The 23,880-nt window shown below is 44.7% G+C and overlaps 1 protein-coding gene across 6 annotated transcripts in view; it reads right to left on the minus strand.

Annotated features, from left to right (window-relative positions):
- The window catches only part of AUTS2 (activator of transcription and developmental regulator AUTS2), a 794,855-nt gene that overhangs the window by 574,309 nt on the left and 196,666 nt on the right, over positions 1-23,880 (minus strand). For 4 of the 6 annotated variants that reach the window (XM_064729514.1, XM_064729517.1, XM_064729513.1 and 1 more), the window contains exon 2: positions 1,894-2,157. In XM_064729514.1, coding sequence (XP_064585584.1) covers positions 1,894-2,157 — 264 coding nt within the window. The remainder of the gene's footprint in view (positions 1-1,893; positions 2,158-23,880) is intronic. The other 2 variants (XM_064729516.1, XM_064729518.1) reach the window with 1 other exon arrangement.

Below are 23,880 nucleotides of genomic sequence, written 5' to 3' on the forward strand. Positions count from 1 at the left end.
CTGTGTCACACACAAACCACAGTGGCCCCAGCTCTTGGTCACTGCTGTCAGACAAGGTTGACAAACAAATCTGTTTGCCCTTCAGGAGCCCAGGGATTCAGTGGGATGGACCTGGGTGGGGAAAGCAACCCAAGTGTGCAGCCTAGAGTCACTTGAGGAGGAAAAGTGTAACATGATCAGAAAAAAAACATGCTCAGAACTTAATCTCCTCCTACTTTTGTGCTCTTCACCATTTGTCTTGAAAGAGGTCAGAAAATGCTTACCCAAAACTCTGTCTTATACATGTTTTTCCAAAGAACTCTGCAGTCTTTTCCATGACATCTTTTTTCCATGTTAACTGCCAAAGCTGTATGTGTTTGTCAGCACCTAAACTGTTCATAAGACTTAAATGTTCTTATCTAAGAAGCTCTACCCCTACCAAATGTATTACATTTATATTGAGCAAGATACTTTATTTCCTCTCAGTCTTATGCCTTAGGAATTAGGCAGAGTACTCAGATTTATCAGCTCAAAGGAAAAGCATTTTCCATGACATTTGTCAACTCAATACCTTCCAAGCCAATGAATATTCATTCCCAAAAACACAACCTCACAAATAATCTCCATCAGCAGGAGGGGCAATTTCCTTCAGAGATGAAATTCTGGGCAGAAAGGTTCCACCTGGCATTAGGCCCCACCAGGAGAGCTCCCAGTGCACACAGTGAGTCTGACAGACCAAAACAGAGCAGAGACCACAGAGGGGAACACAGCAACCAACCATGGAAACACAGCAACCTTCAGTATCTTCTGGTAATGGAATCATTGCATCTGCTATCCTGAAGAGATTTCCCCACCTTCCTTTGACATACCAAGCAAAATTAAATCAGAAGAAACACCTTTAACAGCTGGCAGTATGGAACAGGCATTTTACTATTTCTTTGCTCTGCTAAAGAACTGTATAATCTCTTACTATATTCCTATATAGAGCTTAACATATAGGCTTCAAAATTATCATGAAAACCTATTTCTTCCCAGCTTCTCTAACTCTGCATATCAAAATTGAATACAACTCAGCATACTTGTCATCCTCAATGTTCCTTCCATCTCCCTGAGCTCACAAAATGAGAAGCAGTGAATTCTCACTATTTGCTACAAGTTTCTCTGCAAAGCAAGGTTTGGCCTGCACCAAAAGGATGAAAACTGATTCTATGAATATCAGCCATCCCCATTAAACATTTAAATTTTGGTTCAAGAGCCATTAATATCACTCAAATACAGGCAAAAGCTGACCTATTCCCTACTACTATGTACTATTATCAGCATCATAGCAACCACACTTATCACCTTTCTTCCTTAAAAAGCACAACAAACACAACACTGCACAGTCATGAAGACAAATCCAATGTTTTCAGCCTCCAGCTTTGCTCCTGGCTGTTGCCTGCTCACTGCCACCACTGTGTGAGGACATTCTTGCTCAGGGTGGGTGATCACTAACCCAGGGCAGCAGACACCAGCACCACTGACACCTCACAGATGAGCTCCTCACACTCTAATCAGCTTTGCCCTGATTAACAGCTGCCCTTCTTGCAATTGCCTCACCTCACCCTGGATGTTCAGAAGGCTCTTCTGCTTCTATGTACAAAGCCTGAAGACAAGAAGGTCTTTATAGGACAAAATTGGCCTTGCACCCACAGAGAGACCTCATTTGTTTGCCCTGACAGTCTCACAGCCAGCCTGTGGAAAGCTCTTCTCACTCTTACACATTTATAAATCAGATCAGCATCAATGCACCACTTGCTCTCCTCTCAGTGGCAGGACACTGCACCACGTCACACCCAAGAGCTCAAAAACAAAACAACCACAAAAGCATTAAAATACACAATCCCACAAAATGAGAAATTGGCTTCTACATACCATGAACCAACGGGCAGAGCCCTCCCTCCCCGCAGAAGGGAACTTGTCTCCCACCTGTCTGAGGCCCTTGGGGAACTTCTTCCTTTTCCCCAGGTGCTGGCACAGGTTTCGGTCATTTTCCCGGTCCGAGCTGTACTGGTGGTGGTGGAGTCTGTTCTTTTTTGGAAGGTAAGACAGCCCATTGGTAAGTGCTTCCCTTTTCTTCTTGGCTAGAGGATTCTGTCGCTTCTCCACACGTTCCTGAGGTTTCAGAGCTATGTCCTTCTGCAAAGGGAGGAGAAAAACACCATGGTCAAACTACAGCTCTGGTTTGGTTCCAGGGCATCTGCAAAACACTCTCAGGGCAATGCTGCAGTCACCAGAAAAGGAACAAACCCACTCCTCACTGATGTCCTCTGAATCAAAAGACAGGAAAATGCTAAATAAAATTGGCAGGATGAAGTGAGTGCATGGAAGGAGACACATCCCCCTTGAGACTTCATGCAGCCAACCTCAAATCTCATAAGCATCTCATGTATCCAGAGAGCACACATTTAGAAGACAGCATTTGTTTATCATGCTTAAATTAACAATCTGCTTTGATCTAAACAATGCTTGACTTTTCAATATTTATTCTTATTATTTCTTGTATTTGAGAAGCCAAGGCACGAGCTGACCTAAATCCAATTAGGGCCAATGAATCTCCATTGACTCCAGGGCATGCTTCCCTCCAGCCTGACTTAAGCAGCAGATTTCCAAGGCTCAGGCAGAGGGGTGAAAAGTGCAGCAAAAAAGCAACTTGTATTTGAAAACTTTGTCACTGACCCTTTAACCCCCCGAATCAATGTCTGTCTATAAAAATACTCCACTCCTGTAACACAAATGTGAGTTGTGTCACAGCCCACAGCTGTTTCCTTACAAATAACCTGCAACACACAGAATCCCTGTTTTCATTTCAGATAAATGCTACTTGAAACAAATCTTTTTCAACAGCACAGAACGACAGGCAGAGGAAGAGGAGGCTGGAGAATTCATTAGGAGAGAAGAATGAGAAGATGTGAATTCCAGTGCAGATCCTGCATGCAATAAATGCAATGTCCTGAGTCACATCCCCTCCTAGAGCTGCCCTGGGAGGGAGGGCAGGTGACTGAACAAGGGCTGAGCTCTCAGCATTCTCTGCTAACGTGCCTGCCTTGGCCCAGAAGCTTCCATGCCCAGCATAAGGTGCTGGGTAATCTTGTGAGCCTTTCAGCTGTTGTTTACAGTCACTTAATATTACAACTGACAGCAGGAAGGGCCATTGGTCCCTGTGTCACATAAAGACTGAGGCTCAGGAGAATATAATTCAAATTATGGCACCTTTTTATGCAAAAAAACATGCCTAAAGGCAAAAAGCAGTTTGGCTTTAATTAAAGACTGCTCCCTAAATGACTCTCTAAAACACAAGAGCTTCACAAAATTCATAACTGAAACCAATGAGATGATTAATTAAACTGAAGACAGTCATTGTTCAAATTTGATATTTAGCAAAGGGAATGATTTTACAGGCATTAAAGATGGGAGTAATGAACAGAAGCTATAAGACACTTTTTCTACCTTTTCTTCACCTAAGACACGACAGGACTTTTCCCAGGGTTTTTCTCCACAGTGTTATTCCTGTCCAAAACATTAGGAGCCTTGTCCAAGCTCATGAAAGAGAATTGGAGCATCCTTAGCTACAGCACAGGATTAGTAATTTAAGAAACCTCCTGTGTCTGCTCACTGGTCCCTCCCTGCCCCTGCTGAGAAAGAGCTCAGGATTAGCCCTGATCTTCCTCAAATGCTTTGGGATCTCCCTGTGCACAAGCAGAGGGATCCTGTGGAGCTGCCCAAGGACATTAAAAGCAGGAACACCCCTTTCTTTCCTCAGCACACCTTCTGCCTCCCTTCCCAGGAAGGTTTTAGGTTTAGCTGCACACCATAAATGCAGGAAGGCAAATTCTCAGGTGCAGCAACCATTTCACCAGTGCTCCCCATCAACAGCTTTGTAAAACTACAGCATCCACAAACACCCCTGGACCTCCTGGACAGCAAGGGCAGGTTATAAAACAGCAGATATTTTATGTTACAACTGATTTGTAACTTTGGATAGCTATCATGCTGCTAACAATTCTTTTCTTTTTTCAGATCAGCATTAATAAATCCAATGTTTTATGAGTAGAACATTATACCAGCAAAGACTTTTGTTAAAAAACAGAGCTCATGTTTGTAGACACAAATGCTATTCAAGAGGATTCACTGTAAATGTGAAAGGCTGAAGGAGTGAACAAAGGGGAAACTTTCTGGAGAAAAAAAATAAAAAATTCTTCTAATGACTAAGTAGCTTTTGTGGGATTTTTCTCCCAGCTGTGAGTGATCTAAATGAAACAGTGGCAGCCTTCCAGAAGCTTATAAAATGTCTAAAGGGGCCAGGCAGTTCCATCAAGAAGTAACTGGTTCCTGTTAGCTTTAAGGGGGGTGTGAGATGGGTCAGGTCACTGTGGGAGTACCTGGGGTGACCCTTCCTCAGAGCCCTTGCTCCAACAGCAGCACAGGGCTTCACAAAGTGCCAGAAACACCTGAAGAACCTGGAGCCTGGGAGAGCAGGCAGGAAGGAATCTGCTCACACACCTGTGGCAAGGTGAGGGACACCAAATGCACAAAGCCTGGAGGGAAAGGCACCTTCCAAGGCAGAAGGGAGGATTGGCAGGAGTGTTCAAAGTTAAGGAATGTTCAAAATCAAGGAATGTTCCTCTCTGCTCAAAGCAAAAAGACACCAAGGAGCTCCAGATGTACCTAACTTGTGAAAGAGGCCTTACATCCCGTTTGGTGAGTGGGCTTGCTGTGAAATTTAGCATAAGGATTGGTGTTTGGACAGCTCTGTTCCTCCAGAAAAGCTGTCTGTCTGCTTTTTACCAGCTGACACTACAGAGCTCTGGGGATCAAACCCCTTGGGAGGGACCTGTGGGGTTGAGCCCCTCATGGATTTCAACAGACACATGACTTGGCCTAAAAATAAAAGTGTGCACAGAAATGTGTGTTAAATTCTTCATTTGCAGACTAGATGAGGACATGCAAGAGGACATGATAAAAGAATAAAAGTTAGACACAGGTGGACAAGATGCATTAAAAGTAGTTTGAGTAGAGCTCTCCCAGGGTGTTCTCCTGGTGTTTGAGGGGCAAACTGCCTGGGATTTATTGTTGGCCAGGGGTCTGTGCACAAATCACCAATGGGACAGGACTGCTGGGAACGTGCCTTGAGCTGTTTGATTTTCCAGCATCAGCCTCATTCCATGGTTATGACAATGGGAAGATGCCACCTGCCCACATCCCAAGCAGCAGACCAAGAACTCAATGTTATAACTCACTTTATAAGTTTTTTGACCAATCACACAAAGCAAAAGCACATTGACAGTAGTTCAATCCAACCACTATAAGCACACGTACCTGTGGTTAAACAATGCTTGCTTATTTTGGATACAATACCTGCTTGTGAGCCTTAAAACACAATGCACAGAGCTCTGTTATTAAGCTCAGAACTCCCTAATATCTCACTAGATAAACTTTTCTGCAGCTTAGAGAGTTATTCTAGACAAGTGTTAATACACAGACCATTGTTCTGTTTGTCCTTACTTTTATACTTTTTACATAATTTTTCTGCTGACCAATCTCATGGCTGCTGCTCAGCTCCAATCACAGTTCTGCCTTTTGCAGCTTTCCCAAACCCTCTGATTTTATGGATTCCCCCAGGACTGTCCCAGGTTCTGCCCTGTGGAGCCCCCAGGCCCTGTGGAGGCAGAGCCTGGCTGGGAAGCACAGCCCTGCATAAATCACTTCCCCACTTGTGCCCTTTCTCCCTCATGCCATTTTTATCTCTGCCTTGTTTAGATAGGACAATAGCTGTACCATGCCGTGTGTGCTAGTACATTAGCCAGCACAATCTTAATTACAGTCTTCAGGCATCATCATGATTAGAGTAATAAGCTGTAATTACTCTAAGGTGACAGGACTGCACAGACCTTATCTACATAGATAAGAAGATGTAGCAATATTTCATGTTGAGACAGATTTTTCAGCACTACCCAAGGAGTGGATTCAGCCTGAGCAGACCCCATGAACACTTTCAGGCTCTAATGGAGCTTTTTCTCCTCCCCTGCCAGCATACAAGCCCACACATTATTCAGTAAATCCTACAAACATATTAGGCACAGTTTAAAACCTTCTCTTTCAGAGATATCTTTCATCAGTAAAGTGCCTTAAGTGTATCAGGAAGGTGACTTAAATGTATAAATATGTAATTACACGCAATTCAATACTAAAGTGCATTAATATTTATGAGTGTACCGTATAATCTAAAAAAATTTCCATTTGTTTTATTTCTGTTGGGCACATTAATCAGGCTGATGGGGCTGTAGGTGCCCTGGCAGGGAGGGGCAGTGGTGCTGAGCTGGCTCCTGCCTGGCAGGGCCCTGCAGTCACCCATAGCCCCAGCCCAGCGAGGAGAAGCAGCCCCAGAGCATCAATGATCTGCCCCCACAGACCATTCCTCATGGTAGGAGGCTTGAAGGACACCCTCCATTCTCATCAGGCCTTTCAGGGAGCTGGGCCTGATTTATTTCACCAAAGTCCATCTTATTGCTACATCAACGACAACTCCCTGATTAAACATCAAACCCTCAGAGGCAGCAGAGCAGGGCTTTGTGGGGTGCACTTATCATCCTCTGAACCCCACTCCAGAGCCAGCCCATCACTGCCCACCCCTGTCCTCTGACAGCACCTTAAATACTGCATGGGAATAACTGCATGTGAACAACTGCATGGGAATATCTACATGTGAATAACTGCATGGGAATAACTGCATGGGAATAACTGCATGTGAATAACTGCATGGGAATAACTGCATGGGAATAACTGCATGTGAATAACTGCATGTGAATAACTGCATGGGAATAACTGCATGGGAATAACTGCATGTGAATAACTGCATGGGAACAACTGCATGTGAACAGCTATATGTGAATAACTACATGTGAATAACGGTATGTAAATAACTACATGTGAATAACTCTGTTCCACTCCTTATTACAGGATTTTTCTCTGGGAATGCTGGATGAAAAACAACCCTGTAAGCACAGTGTGTAGCAAATACAGAAATTTCCCTGGATGAACATTTCAGGTGCTGCTCGGGGATTTCAAGCCTTGACCTTTCCAAACCATCCTTGTGGATTATCACTACTACAATTCCAATGCTGTAAAAACTTATTTTCTGAATTTGCACTGAATGTGACCTCAGAAAAATACAATATTTAAAACCTGATTATTAAAACAGGAGTAGTTTACACTGCAGTGCTAGTTAAACCAAATTACAATTGTAACACTCTACAACTATATTCCAATTATTTGCTCCTCAGGTTCTTGCTAAAGTCTTTTACAGCTTTATATCAGAGCCCAACAATTTATCCTTCACTCCAAGAATAAAGAAATGAGACATTTTTTAAAACATCAAACAGTTATGAAACATCAGTGTAATACTCCACTTTAAACACAGTATTTAGAAAATCAAGCTTGAAGCTGCCAGTCTGCCCTGTTCACTATTCAGACATCCAAAGGGCTGTGCTAAACAGAACTGTAAGAAAAGAACTTCTGCAGCCTTTCAAGGTACAAACAATTCACATTTGATGGGGAACACTAGTGCAGAAGGAAGAAGCTCATTAAGGCAAAAGAAAATACATTTTCAGTAGCTACAAAAGTCAATTTGAAATTCTTTCCCAGTTCCATCCCAAGCCTGCTGTCAGCTGCAGCAGCTCTGAGGGATCTGATGGACATGGGGGAAGCAAAAAGAGCCAGAGGGAACAGCACAGAACCAGAAACCATGGCAGAACCACCACCCCACACTCACCCACTGCACTGGGCACAGAGGGGCAGCCTGCAGGAAATTAGGATGCCTGCAGGGTACAACTGAGAGAAACCCTACAGCTTGGAATCACAGAATCCCAGGAGGGTTTGGGTTGGGAGGGACCTGCAGGGACACTTTCCACTGTCCCAGGCTGCTCCCAATGTCCAGCCTGGCCTGGGGCACTGCCAGGGATCCAGGGATCTCCCTCACAGGGATGCATCACACAGAGAGAATCATTAGCTGGGAATCCAGGACAGCAACACACAAAAACTGAACCCAAACTGAGCCCAAACCTGCACAAACCCAACCCAAACCTGCACAAACCCAACCCAAACCTGCACAAACCGAACCCAACCCAACCCAACCCAACCCAAACCTGCACAAACCAAACCCAAACCTACACAAACCCAACCAAAACTGAACCCAAACTGAACCCAACCCAACCCAAACCTGCACAAACCCAACCCAAACTGAACCTAAACCTGCACAAACCAAACCTAAACTGCACAAACTGAACCCAAACCTGCACAAACAGACCCAAAACCCCTCAGAAACACTGCTAGTCTGGGTACCCAATTTGCCATCACATCAATTCCTATTGTGTTTCTGTTACATTGGAGAATTTTTACAGCTGATGGATGAAAATGCCCCTAATCTTCAATACCTCTCTCATGATTCATAATTTGCTGTTTTAATTCCAGCAGAAACAACAAGATGTAAAGGTCTGAAAATAATGCACTGACCAGCCCTTCTAATCAAAACCAGAAAATAAAATGAGATGCTTATAATAGCCATTAATTTACCTCCAAATAAAACAGTTAAATGTACTGTGTATTCTTCTGATGAATGATTAGTTTCTCAGAAGCATTTGTCTAGGGGGAGAAAATTGCAAACACTCTTAAAATAACACCAGGGGAAAAGGAAGGCAGGTATAAAGCACAATGCAGAAGAGAAAAGGGTTCTCAGTGTCACTGTTATGGTATTTTGAAACAGAAGGGACCAGGGAAGAGAGGTGTGATGTCAGCTAAAGTGGGTGCAGCAGCCCATCCATTAATCCCAGCAATTCCTTCAAGCCACAAGGCCTCCACAGAAAGGTTTAATCTTGTTTTGTTTGCTTTGATTGCATAAAGTTGCAATCCATTGCCTCCTGCATCTCTGTGGAATCTGAAAACAAAGTGGCTCAGTGTTGTGCAGAGGGGGCTGTGCAGCACAGAGGGGATGAAAGGCAGTGCCAGGCTGGGGATGCTGGATGGGGGCAGAGGAAGGAAAACAACAGCAGAGCAAGTTGTCTGCTCCAGATATGTTGTGTGAAAGCCCTTCTGTGGCAAAGAGATTGCTTTGATTTTTCATCCCAAAACCATTTGTTAACAATAGCATTGACAAACAGAAGGTGCCTTTTCAGCTCCTGATTTAAACTGCACACAGAAATACATTAAGGCAACATTATTGAGGTTACAAAGTCAAGGGCTTGGAAGTTATGAAAGGCCAGGATTAAGGCTGCAGTCACCACCTTAATTCAGGCCTCTTGTGCATGCATGCCAAGATACAATCTTTAATTACATGATCCCATGCTCCTATTTCCCTACACAGAATGGAAGGTGTTCAGCTAATGAGCAACCACTCAGGATTTTGTTTGCTCCTCTTTGTCCACAGTGTGGACCTAGGCCTTGTTTACTGGCACTCCATTCACAGCCTCCTCGGAATGCACAATGATTAATTTCCTCAAGGGCTTTTCTGTACAGCTCCTCCTGATAGTATCAGATAGATGCTCAACAAATACCAACGGCCCATTTTACACTTGTTTTGCCAAAGGTATTTCACTATTCCCATTTTATAGGTGGCAATAACAGTCCTGACATGTTCAGGTCAGAAACATCTGCTAATTTTAAGCATTGATTGGGAAACAGCTGAGATTTGATTTTTCAGAGAACTTGGCTCCACTGAGCACTTTCTCTAATGAAGCACAGCCTTCATTGATTTCAGCAGCTGAGAACTCCTGAAAATTGGGCTTTAGTGAGCACCATGTGTTACAAGGATACAGGAAGAGCTGTTTCTAAAATAATGTGGTGCCATGGCCTCCCTCAATGCCACAAGCAAACAGAAGCTGGAGGCAGAGGAAATCTAAGACTGGTGCCAGCTGTTGAGCTGGTGTCATACATGGAGATGAGCATCAGAGCAATTGATTGCTAATAATTTATTTCATGTTTTTCAGACCTGACCTGGTATTCTCAGCTGTGTCAGCCCCTCCCTGCTCTGTTCTGTCACTCCAATACTGTGCCAGAACACATTACACTTGTGCAGAACAGTCCAGAAACTGCTGGAGCCTGAGTTAGCAAAAACCTCATCTTGGAGCCAGTGCAGAGGAAGTGCTGAGCAATGCCAGCCTCCCGTGCAGAGCACGAAGTGTTTTTCTTGAAGCTGCCTGGCTCTGTGGAAGGCAAATACACACAGTTGGTTCTGCTCTGCCTGGCTCAGCCAGAAGCCTGTGAGCTCCTGCCAGGAGATCCTGAAGCTCTGGCTCCAGCCAGCTCCTGCCAGCCTCAAAGCCCCATTGTGTTTTCTCTGGAGATTTCTCTGGGTCCAACACAAATTGCCAGCAAAGCCCAAGGTTTTGTTTTTGCTGCAGATTTGACTCCCTGACCTCCAGCACACCCAGGGCTGCCTTGTGAGGCTGAAACTGTGACTGCTCACAGGGGTGAGGATGAGGGAAGAGATGAGGATCTGACTCCATGTTTCAGAAGGCTTGATACATTATTTTATGATATATATTATATTAAAACTATACTAAAAGAATAGAAGAAAGGATTTCATCAGAAGGCTGGCTAAGGATAGAAAAAGAAGGAATGATAACAAAAGCTTGTGGCTCGGACAGAGAGTCCCACTGTGATTGGCCATTAATTAGAAACAAGCACATGAGCCAATCACAGATGCACCTGTTGCATTCCACAGCAGCAGATAATCATTGTTTACATTTTGTCCCTGAGGCCTCTCAGCTTCTCAGGAGAAAAAAGGATTTTTCATGAAACACGTCTGTGACACTGTAACAGCAGCGAGACCCGGCCTGTCCCTGTCCTCTGCTGACCCCATCTCAGCCTCACTCCCTCAACTCCTCCTGCAACCTCTTGAGACCCTTTGGGGTTAACCCTGCTGTCCCTGCCCCTCCAGGCTGGGATCTGGCAGAGCAGCCAGAGCTGTGCTGCCCCTGCAGTTTTGGGGCACCACAGCTCCAAACTCCTCCATCCCCCCCTGTGCTCCACCCAGCTGAGAGCCCTGAGGCTGCTCCCAGCCCCTGCAGCCAGGGGAGATGGATTCCCACTGCCCTGGGCTTATCTCACAGAGCTGTGCCTTAAATAAAAGTGCCTGACTTACCCTGTGAGCAGCAGGGCCACTGCTCATATTTATTTTCTTTGTTTGAGGAATGAAAAGAAATAGAAAAGAGATGTGGAGAGGAGTCCCATGGGATGCTCCTTTAAATCTCCATGCCAGGGAAGAGGCCTGCAGTGCTCCTGCCCTGCTCAGCTGGGATCACAGATAAGGCAGAGAGAGGAGCAGTGCAGCAGTGCTGAGTTTGTTTGTCCCCTGTGCTGTGACAGACCAGGGTGTCACAGGTCTGAGGAGGCAGCACTGTCCTGTCCCAGGCAGCCCAGCCTGGCACAACACTGCCCTGATCTGGGGGCACAGGCTGGGACTGGCATCTCCCACTGCTGTCCCAGCCTCAGAGCACAGCAGGGTCAGGAATGTTTATCCTTGGGAAAGGGGCTGGCCATGGTGGGGAGACCCCAGCTGAACAGTTATCAACAACCACACAGAATAATAAGAAACATAAATATTTCAGTATGTCTAGATAATTGAGCAACTCCTCAGTTCTACACCAAAACTTCTGGAGTTTTCTTTCTTAACATAGTTTTCTTAATTTTCACTTTTTTTTTTCTCATTTAGAATGAAAAAAATACTGAAAAAATTTAAACTTTCTCCCCAAAATAAAATTTTTGTACATTTGTATCTGTAGCTATACAGTATTTTCATATACTGCTCAAAACACACATTCCAGGAGATTTTACTGAAGGGAAATAAAATCCCACTGCAGGAGCAGCTGGCACAAAGCTGGCTGTGTGTTGCTCTGGGCTCCTCCACCCTCCACACACATTGTGTTCTCTGAATAATTCAAACAGCACTTTGGTTGGCAGGCCACAGACCCAGGCAAGGCCAATAAATTTTACATTTAAAGGGTATCCCCCTTATCTCAGGGTTGCAATAAATGCATGTGGGCTTAGACTGCTCTCATCCCTGCACTGGGAAACAGATGACTTCAGCCTGGCACCACTCATTAGCACAGCACTCTGCACTCATAAAAAATGGATTATGGTTTGTAGATGCAATCAGAAGCACCCCTGCATTCCTTGTCTTGTGGGAAGATGGTGCAGCACCAGCAAAGTCCAGAGCATTCCAAAGGTCTCAGGATGCTCCCTACAATCCCCTGGCCACACTGAGCTGGGACACACTTGGCTTTGCTGCCCTGCCAGCCTGGATGGGAACACCTGGAGTGGGGACAGAGACACCACCCTGAGCCAGCCCAGGTAAAAACAGGGAGGAAACTGCTGTAGGGAGAGATGGGAACATCCCTATCATGGCTGGGCACATCCCTACCATGGATGGGAACACCTCTGCTGTGGATGGAGGTGTCCCTGCAGTGGATGGGGACACCCCTGCCATGGATGGGAACACTCTTGGGTGCCCCTCATGGATGGGACACCCTGCTGCCAGGAAGCATCTTCCTGCCCAAGGCAGCTACACCCCACAGGGCAACATTCAGCACCCCAGGGACCACCCCCCAGGCCCCAGCAGGACAGAATGCAGGAATGAGCAAAGGAAAGGACAGAATGAGCAGAAGCACTCATGGATTGTGCCAGGTGCTGTGATCCATGAGTAATCCAACCTGCAGATTTTTTCACCCAACAAAAAAAATCTCCACATAATAATGGGTTGTAATTATTGAGCCTTAAGAAAAAGTTAATCTATTTTAAAAGAACCCTTTTCATCTGATATGTCAAGAATTTGAGCTACTCAGCACAGGAGCTTTTCTAAGCTCTTACTGTCTCATATTCCTCTGGATTTTCTTTTTTTTTCTTCTTTAGGAACTCCCTGACTCTATCACTGTTTTGGCATGTGGCATACACTCAAAAAAGACTGAGTATGAAGAATTTTAAAGAGAAAGAACAGTAATTAAAAAACAAGGAGAGAGAAAGAGAGCTCAGGTAGGACCTGAGGACTGCAGCACTTAAGGTGAGCTTGGCAATATTCCTCATTAGGAAAAGGATCAGAACCTTTTTGCAATTAGAGGGAATAAAGAAACAATGGTTCAGCTTCCCATCTGCAAATGAAACCACCTTCTAGCATTCAGGCTGGAAAAAACAGCAAAGAACAAAAGTTTAAGAAACAGAGCAATATGTAACCTTTCCATTTGCTGGCTTATTCTTCCCCAAGGAAAGAGATAGAGTGAAGATAAATTTGATGATCAAAAAACCAGAGGGATTACATTCTTGTACGGTGCTGATCACTGGCAAATCCCCCTCTCTGCAGTTCAGAAGCACAGCTTAGCATAACAGACAAGATTTATCATTGCCTTGTCCTTCCACCACTCACACAGAGACCTAAGTTGCTCCTGTCTCGAGAGCCCTCACTCATGTACAGGAGGAATAAATACCAGAAATGTTCTGCTGTGTCTGTACAAAGGGACAAACCCTGTGCCCAACACAGAGCCCCTGGGAAATGTCACATTTTCACCTCTATTTCTGCACTGCTGTGAAGGCATCACAGCCTGGCTTCAGCTCTGGGCTCAGGGATGCTCCACAGTCTTTGTGGGATCACCCAAAATCCCACCAGGTACATGCCTACAGTTCCTAGGAGATGAAATAGATCCTCCCTTCCATTTGTATGTAGAATACAGAGTCTCCAGTTAACTGGGCACAGAACACAGCATGAATAAATAAACAGGGAAAACCAGAGCTGGCTGCTTTCTCCAGTTGTACCTCAGGGCACAGACCCTGCAAAGCCACCCCATACACCAGAGAAAAAGAGAATGTCCTTCACTGTGGCTGAAAACATCATGTCTCCTGCAAATATTCAAGATATTTTGTAGACAGATCTTTTAAAACGGAAGGGTCATCTAATATTCAGGGCTGGAAAAGCAATTACTGTAATATTTCTTGTTTATAACCACCTGGAAGCTACAAATGTAGCTTGGTAGGGATGCACCGCCAGGGGATCTGCTTCCAAAGCAGAACATCTCAAGTCAAGAGCTTTGCTAATGCCTGCAGCAAACTTGCAAGGAGTTACAAAAGCTGTGAATCACATCACTTCAGCAGCACTTAGAGTCAAACCCCACTTCATGGCACTGCTGCAGCTCTGAACTCTTCCTGCTGCAGGAAACATCCCAGCTCCTGTCTCTCTGTAAAACTTGCCTGGAGCAGGAACAGATAAAGCTCTGCAATGATCTCTCCAGAGCCACAGAATGTGTTGAAGAGAATAAGAACCATAAGCAGGAAATCAGCCTGCACTGGGAAGGAAAGATTTGTTTTCTAAGCTGCTTGTAGGGGCTGGTGTCCAAATCTCTCCTGCCTGACCTTACCAGCACTCGTGCCCTGCCAGGCACAGGATTAGAGCTGGACTGAAGGTAAATGATGAATGTGGGGGCCTGGAGGTGGTGTGGGAATTGCTGATCTCCCCCAGTGCTCCCTGTGACCTGCAGCACTCAGCTAAGCCCCTGACCACAAAGAAGGTATTCAGGGGCCTAAAACTATTTAATTCCCATTGACTGCCTTTCCAAAGGAAATAAATGGCTCCATGAATTTGGGCCTTCAGCCCTCCCATGCAGCAGAGCTCATCTGTGAAATGGAAGTAAAACCACATCCTGTTCCATCTGTGCTGTGCAGTGCTAAATCCTGGCAGAGGTGAATGGAGCAGCCCCCCAGGAAGAGCTGCACCCCACCATGGAGAGCCCTGCATGGAGAGCTGGGGGGCTCCTGGCACAGCTCCCTCCTCCCAGAGCCACACCAAGGCAGCCCCTGGGACAGGGAGCAGGAGAGAGCAACTGCTGCACCCCACAAGGCTCATGAGGGCTCGCACTGCCCCTTTGCTTATTTTGGGAACAGCAGCAAAGCCAGGCTCTCCTCTTCCAAACCTCTGCAGTGGGACCGTGCTCACAGGGGTCTGAGGACTGGGGAAGAGATGAGGATCTGACTCCATGTTTCAGAAGGCTGATTTATTATGTTATGATAGAGATTACATTAAAACTGTACTAAAAGAACAGAAGAAAAGGTTTCATCAGAAGGCTAGCTAAGCTAAGAATAGAAAGAAATTATAACAAAGGTTTGTGGCTTGGACAGAGAGCCCGAGCCAGCTGACTGTGATTGGCCATTAATTAGAAACATCCCACATGGACCAATCCCAGATGCACCACAATCCCAGATTGCATTCCACAGCAGCAGATAATCAATGTTTACATTTTGTTGCTGAGGCCTCCCAGCTTCTCAGGCAGAAAAATCCTAAGGAAAGGATTTTCCATAAAAGATGTCTGTGACACTGCAGCCCTTCAGCTTCATCAGGCCAGGCCACCACAGCCAGGGTGTTTCTGTGACCCTTCCCTGCCTCCTGCCAAGCAGGGGCTTCTTGCACATCCCTTATTCTCCTCCAGCTCATGTACAGGGTGGGAAATGTCTTCTGAATTATCATGATCCTTAAAGGAAGAGATTGAGCATCTGCAGCATCTCTGCTGTCATTCAGCCATGTCTGGGTACATGGTTTGGCTTTCTCCTCTCCCTCCCTCCCTGCCCTAACACCCACAGCACTTCCCTCCCCACTTCTCCATCCCAGTGTTGTACCTCATGTAACGTGGACACTCCTCAGAAAAGGAGTTCAGCACAGAAAATCCAAACCAGCACTTCAAAAGGACACCCAAGTCTGCAGCTTTATTCTGGGGTGAAAATGACCTCAAACCCCTGGACTAAACAAATGCCTGGGGTGAAAAAGATGGAATAAATTAAAGGATATAATTATGGCTGGGAAACGAGAGAAGGAGGTTGCTCAATAGGATGAAAGAGGGATTTGAGGAATAAGAAATGAAAGGAGGTGTCAGCTTGAATCAGCCAGGTTGAAAACTGCTGCTGATTTTGACTGACATACTGAGACTTTCCAATTGCAAACCCTTTCTCTAATAAGCTGCAAATTCACCTCTACACTTTTGCTTTGATCTTAATGCAAATATTTTATAATGGACACATTTAATGATTTTCAGGTGCTTATTGGTTCTATCAGACTTGATACTGGAATCAATCTCCTCTTTTAGAAGGCTTGGGTTAATGGCAAAGTTTATTAAACTGCATGCAGTCATTCAGAGAAGATCAATAGAGACATGATTACAGAGCAACCAGAGGATTAAACATGAGATTTATCACAAAATTAAACTGAATTAAATGTTCTCTGATAGCACTTGAAATGCTGTCGATACCCTTAACTGATAATCTATGCTTTCTGTGTTTACTTAGCAGGCAGCAGGGAAGTCTGACTCGAGGAAATGACTGTAATGTAAAATCTGCAAAGATTTGCTGAGAGCATTAAACCTCACCTAGAAAACCATTATTTCTTCCTGTTAGAGGAGCAAAAGCATTTGGCTTCTTTGCCCATTTCCTCTTTAAGGGAGAGGAGGATGCAGCCCTCTCCCATATCACACTTTGCAATCTCCTTCCCAGGGCCATTATAGGATGCACAGGACACTGAAGGATCCTACACAGGGCTACCATGAAATATTTTATGGTTTCCTGCTATGGCAGTTTTTACCTCATTCAGAATAAATTTTGAGTTCTCGATGACCTTATTAAAGCTTATTCCACACACTGAGAGATTTGCAGCCTCTCTGCTTAGCCCAGCCACCCCCCAGGTTCTTACACTCACACCTCCTCCTCCTCTCTGATGTTCTCTGCCAAAAGAATTCAACTCTAAAACATCAAAAAAACCCCAATAAACAAACAAACAACAGAACTCAACAAAAAAACCCAACAAAAAAACCCCAAAGAAACAAAAAACCTACAACCCCCCTTAAAAAAAAAAAACAAAAAAACCAACCCAAAACAAAAAACCAACAACCAAAAAAACCCCAGGTGCACCAGCAACACAGTACCACTGTTCTAGGAAACAGAAAAGGAAGTCCAGGCGATAAAAATGAGGCCAGATTTGCAGAGAGGATTGAAATTCAGCCACTGTTATTTGAGATGAGATCTGCCCTGCAAGGAACAGGAATTTCCCAGCCCCTGCTGTGCCCTGAGCTCTGTTATCAGAATCTCAGAGATATTTCCATCTGCTCTGGGGTTACTTGGCTGGCCTGGCTGCAGGACCAAAACCTCAGCAGGAGAGAAGGGAGAGCAGGGAGAGAGGAGCAGGAGAGCCTGAGTACACCAGAGACCAAATGCAGAGTAATAACCCGTCACAACCACAGCTTTGATAAGTTTTGATCATGGGTCTGTGGGTTTCCAAAATGGTCACAACACACAAATTCAACTGAAGAGTTCCTTTAAAATGGGGTGTTTGTGCTCAACAAGCAAGCAGGAGGAGGGATGGCAGCTTCCAGGCATTTTTCCATCACATTTTTCAGAGAAAGTCTGAATCCCACCACAGCCCCCACCAAAAGCTTAACAAACCTGGAGAAAACACCTCAAAGGAAATGTGACCATCCAACAGCAAATAAATTACCCAAAACAAAACCCATCAAAAAAGCCCTCATCAACCATCATGAATTGAATTTTTACTGACTCAGAGGGGCTTAGCAGCTTTCTAAACAGGCTCAGCTATCCCCAGTGTACTTTGCAAAATTCAATCCAGTAATCCAATCCCAGATGCATTATGTGAAATCTTATTTCTCCAAGCTCTAGAAAAGAACAAGCAAAAAGGAAGGCTTTAGGAACACTAATTTGCCAATAAATACTCACTGAGCCAATTTTGCCTTTACTGCTTTTTGGAGGAAAATAAAGGGAAAAAAATCCCAAAACACAAACTGCTGTCCGAGTACTGCATTCCCTTATTAAAACTTCACTTGTGGATAGAAAAAACACTGTGGAGCACATACCCTGAAATTAGCCCAGCATGTGCTGCCCCAATAAACAAATCCTTGGAAACTAGATTAGCATCATTCCCAGTAGGCTTCCACTAGAGAAATCACTGCCAGCTCTGTCCAGAAAGGGAAAATCTCTGTAATATGCAATAAATGGACCAAAATATTTCAGTGCAGAGTGTGGCATGTTCCAGCAGTGACCTGTGGCAGCCCAAACCATGGCTGGTGTATTTTATATGGGTGCCATCCCACAGTGAATTCCCAGAGTGACCAGGGGGACTGAGAGCCCCGAGCTGAGCAGGGACAGAATCACCCTGGTGCTCCATCAGAGGGGACAGCCCAGGTTTATGGGTCCCCACGCATTTATGAGATGTTCCACAGTGACACAGATGGCATCAGGAGCACAGGAGAGTGGCATTCACATTCTCTGAACAGAGACAGACATATTTTCTCTCCCAGGATTTCTCCTGGAGAAGGCAGTGAGAAAGCTCAAAGAAAGAAGAGAAAACAATTCCTATCGCTATTTCCTGCTCCTGTTGTTTGGCACATGTGGAATGTGTTATGGAGATTGTGACAGAGTGATGTGTTAATTGGACTCTGGTGATGGTTATTTGGATTGATTGGCTGTTGCGGTGTGTTTCAAACTTTCAGGTCCCTTCCCCAGGTGTACCAATACCCTCTTCCCCTCCCCCCTCGCCCCTTGCTGAGTGAGTCCTGTCAATCAGGCTTAACATTCCAGCAAAGGCGTCGTGTGGTTGGTCAAGTTCAAAGGATGCCCCTCAGGCCCAGAGGTCATTGGTCTGTCTAGCTGTCATTCTCCCCTGAGACCCTGCCCCTCCCACCTGGTTGGTGGCTCACCTGTCCCCTCCCCTCCCCCCCCAGGAGCTTAAAAGGTGAATCAGACCATGTGGCTGCTATTCTGTTGGAGCTGTTCCGAAGATTCAGACCTTGGTAACCATGGCATAAACCTCAGGATATAACCCTCCAGCAGAATCCTCTCCTTTTTCTCTTCACCATCGCCTGAAGCTTTCCTCCTGAGGTAAACGGAGTTCCTAACAAGCCTGGGCTTGTTTAGAGCCCGGCTGCAACCACCAGCAAGCTAAAGGTGTCTCTGGGGTGATACACCACAGCTGCCGCCTTTGGCCCAGCAGCGAGGGTCAGACTGGCCCAGGCACAATCTAACTGGCAATATTGGGATTCATATTCCAATAATTGACCAATTGGGTCAAAGCTGTGTCCTGGCTGTTGGAGACAGACACAGGGGTTTTTTTAGTATCTCTTTAATACCATATAGTATTAGTGTAATATAACATAGCTTAATAAAGCAATTGCTCAGCCTTCTGGAGTCACTGCATGTTATTCCCTGGATGGGGTCACCCTGCAGTGACACAGGAGCACTGCCACCACCCAAAGCAGCAGCTGCTCCATCAGCAGGGCCAGGACCAGGTCAGGAGCTGTAGGTGACATCAAACACCAGCTCTGCCAGCACCCCTGTGCCCTGGCACTGCCCCGTGGGATCCCAGCCCATCTCCAGCCAGCAGCCTGCTGCCCTGGCCCCAAAAATAAACATTTCTGCTTCCTCATGTTGGCATGCAGAAAGAGGGATGTGAAACCCACTGTGAAGGACACAGTTCCATATCTCAGTGTACCACCTGAAAGGGGGCTGGAGCCAAGAAGGTGACAGGCAAAGAGTGCCAAAAATGGGATTTTTCCAGGCAGTTGTTTCCCTGAACTGCTGCTCTCTTGGACACAAGGCCATCCCTGCAGCCCTTGCTCATGGAACACTGTGCTGAGACCCCATCTCAGTGACCAAAGGCAGCACAGGGGCACAGAGTGGCTCCTGTTTCTGCCCTGGGCAGAAGCAGCCTGTGAGAGTCTCATAGTTTAGACAAAAAGTGTTCTAAAAAGTTTATTTTAACTCTTACTTTTTTTTTCTTTTAATTATTATGAATAAAATTTTCTTTATACCCTTTTAATATTTTAACTTTCTCCAAGAAGATAAACATTCCAACCAGAAGTAAGTACACGAATAATTAACCAACACTAAAACCCACCACACTCATTAACACAATAGTTAAAAAAAAAAATCTCAAAATTTAAAAAAAATCTTACATTAACAAACCAAAACCACTACAGAGAGACAGCACTAAACTACAGCTGGGAATTCTTAATGGGAGGCTCATTCCTACCAAATGTGCTCCTTCTGTCCTCTCCCACAGCTTAGAGATGCTGGATTTGCCTTTTCCCCTTCCTCTGGCCCTCAGCCACAGAGGCCCAGGGCAGCAGGGAGGTGACAGCTCAGGACACAGAGCTATAGAGGTTCCTGTGGCACCAAAAATCACCTCCCTCAAAAAGCAGTTGCTGTGTGCTCTGTGTTTTATTAATTTAATGGTCAGGATAATAAATTTGTCAGTAATGACAAAGAAATTCCCTGGAAACTGGAGCACTCAAGTGTCATTGAAGCTCCATCTATTTAGCAAATAGATGAATGCCCCTCAGTGAGGCTGGCTGTGATTAAGCAGCTGTCACAGCTCCTGCAGCAGCTGCACAGGCACAGGTACCTCTCAGGGCTCTTCCTCACAGGGATGGGAGGATGATCCTGATGTGAAAGGAAATTGGCAACTGAAAACCCAATTAATGAACTGACACAGAAGTAATGGGTCATTTCTGTAAGGCTGCTGCTCCCATTGACTTGTACAAGCTTCAGTTTTTACAATCAGATTCATTAAAGTTTCACTAACAAAAAATAATAGATTTTGCTTTCTGGCTTGCTGGAGTTATGTTGGAGTGGACTCATACCTTCACGAGGAAATGCAAGGTTTTTTAACTTGATTTTTGGAACTCATTTCTGTTTTTTCCACGATTGAGACACTGAATCTATTTTAGTAGCTTGATTTCTTAAAAATTCAAGGTGATAAACTGTTTCTGTTATTTTTACCCTTCTAACTGAGCTGTTCTTTTCATATGTGTGCTCTCCTCAGCAGCCACTGAAACTGGAGGAAGTTTTCCAGGGAGTTTCTATGTGCTGTTTCCTAACACACACTGCAAGAGATTAAGAGAAGAGAATACACAACTTTCTGCTCTCCCACTTTCACAGCTAAAAACTCATGGAAAGTTCCAGTGAAAATGTGGCTGAATAATGGATTGGAGAGCTACAATCCATTGGGTTTGGGATACCAAAGATAACACTTGTTCCATTGAGAGGAAAATGAAATGGCCATGAAGGGTCCTTTAAAACAAGAGATTTAAACATGAATGAATCAGCAGAAGACACTGCTTGTACAGAACATGGGTGCACCACGAAGAAATGGTTTGAAAGCCCTTCTCTACAATGCAAGATAGAAAAAAAAAAGAAAGGAAATATACACTGGGACAGACTTTCAACCTGGAAACAGCAGCATTTATACCAGCTGAGAATCTGCTCTAATTAAAGGGAATATTTCTGCATGAAAGAAAATGAAGCACAAGATGCTCAACCTAAGGCAAGGAAGTTTGAACAGAATATTAACTGGTGAGGGTAAAACTTACAGGGACTACCAAGCATCAGGTGGCACAGAGGGATCACCCAGGAGACAACAAGCAGGAACTTCTTCCTCACTGAGTGACTGCACTGAGTCCCCACAGTGCTTACAGCTCACTGAGAAAAGCTTACAGCTGTGTGAGACAACATGATCAGAAATTCTTCCTCTGTGAATCCTAAATATTTACAGCAATGTGCTTGACATGCTGGTTTGCTGAAAACCATCATAAACCCAGAAAATTCTGAGGCAAAGCAGAGCAGTGGTGGAGGAAGCTGTGGGAGAAGGGAAGCCCTTCTCAGAGCATCCCCAGCTGAGCACAAGCACACACTGTACCATTTGGGAGGCAACTTTATGTGCTCTTAGTAGTAGATTAATGAATGTAATTACCTACCATTGTGGCTGTGAATGCTGCAAAACTGTAATTTATAGTGTGCTGTAAAGTTCTAATGTGTTTTTATGTCCGTAAGCTGCTTAACCATAATCTAATGCATTTGTACACGAGCACCCTCCTAAGTGGCTCTCGGAGCACGAATCCCTCTCTCTGCTCTGTCCTGATCCACCAACCTCTCCTGCTGGCAGCTGAGGAGGAGCAGCTGATAAAGGGATGGATGAGTTTAAATCCAGTGGCAAGAACTTCTTTTTTCCCTTCCTTGCTGGCTGGCCAGAGCTGCAGTGTGGTACAGAGAGGAGACAGCACATGGTGGGTGTTTATTGTATTTGTGGGGTGCCACAATGAAGGAAGGAATGATCAATCTGACTCCATGTCCTCAGAAAATTTATTATTTTATGATACTATATTATATTAAAGAATACTAAACTAAACTATACTATACTAAAGAATACAGGAGGCTAAAAAGATAATAATGAAAACTCCTGACTCTCTCCAGAGCCCTGACACAGCTTGGCCCTGGTTGGCCAAAGAGTGAAAACAACTCACAGCAGAATGCAATGGAACAATCACCTGTGGGTAAACAATCTCCAAACACATTCCACATGAGCACAACACAGGAGAAGCAAATGAGATAAGAATTGTTTTCCTTTTCTCTGAGGCTTCTCAGCTTCCCAGGAGAGAAATCCTGGGTGAAGGGATTTTGCAGAGAATGTGAATGCCACAGGTGGGGGTCCCTGTGAGGGGTGGGATGGAACACAGCCCCTTGGTGTGATGGAGAGCCAGGACTCAGCCCCACCTCACTCCTGCACACCAGGACATCCTGGGACAGCACTCACAGGAACTGTCTCACACAAAACCCTTCCCCTTCTCAGTTTCAGCTGCTCTGCTCCTCCTGCTGCAGGACCTGTGGTCACTTCTGTGCTCCAAGAGGAAGGATGGGCCAGGACTCCTGAAGTATGTGCTTATTGTTGCCACTAACTAATTTAGGCAAACCATTTAACTTCTTTATGCCCTTGCTTAACCATCTGTAAAATGGGACTAATAATAAACCTCAGAGGGATTTAGTTAGACTTAATTAAATGGTTTGTAAAGTGCTTTGAGATCCTCAGGAGAAATGTGTTGTGCAAGTGCAAATTATTATTACTGTTACAGTGCTTTCTACTTTCAACACAGTTAAATATTAATGATCCAGTTCTCTTAATGCCCAATGATACAACTTTCCTGAACAGTCATTTTCTCAACTAAAAAGACACAGGACCTGGTAGTAGAACACCAAAAAATTTTCTTTGTTGTTCATTCATAAGTAGTTCTGAAACAGCAGATAAGAGTAAATTATAAATAAATTAGTATGTATCAAACCAAAGATGGGGATGCCAAATGCAGTCAGATCAGAGCCACACCAATGGCAATTAAATCACCAAATCAGTGCTCCTATCACACACTGCCAGAGACCCAGGGAGGAAATCAGCATCAATGCTGATATATAATAAATGCCTTTGCTGGTTAAAAAGGTGCCATGGCATGAGTGACGTGATTAACATCCAATTAACAGCCCCACGGTGGCAGAGGAACATCAATGCCTGTTAGTGAGAGTGTTACAGCTCCAGGGCAGAGAACATCCTGGATTTTCCATAAGGTTTGTCTATTGTGATCCCACAAAAACGATCTGAAAGTTGCCAGCAGGCAAAAAAACAATCAGCCCTGATTCCTCCTCTTTTCTCAGCTCCTTCCAGGCTAACTTAAAAGGAGAAAAAAATGAAAAAAAATTGACTGGTGATTCAGGTCTGAGGAGCTGGGTGAATGTGAGCTGGTTTGCAAAGCCTGCTGAGCTTTTCCACCCGCAGCAAACTCAGCCACAGCAGCAGCTGCGGAAAAAAATACAAATACTTCCTCCTTAAAATATTTAGGATACAAAATCACGAAACAAACTGTAACTGTAACCACTCCAACTAAAGACAAATCCAAAAACACTGAATGAAGTACAGCAAGCGGTAAAAACTCTAAAACTTCATCCACTACATTTCAAACATTTCAAACCAAAACTTAGGTCCTCTAGCAAATCTATTAAAGAAAAACGCAG

The sequence above is a fragment of the Zonotrichia leucophrys genome, chromosome 19 (assembly GCF_028769735.1).
Source record: "Zonotrichia leucophrys gambelii isolate GWCS_2022_RI chromosome 19, RI_Zleu_2.0, whole genome shotgun sequence".
Classification (NCBI taxonomy): Eukaryota; Metazoa; Chordata; class Aves; order Passeriformes; family Passerellidae; genus Zonotrichia; species Zonotrichia leucophrys.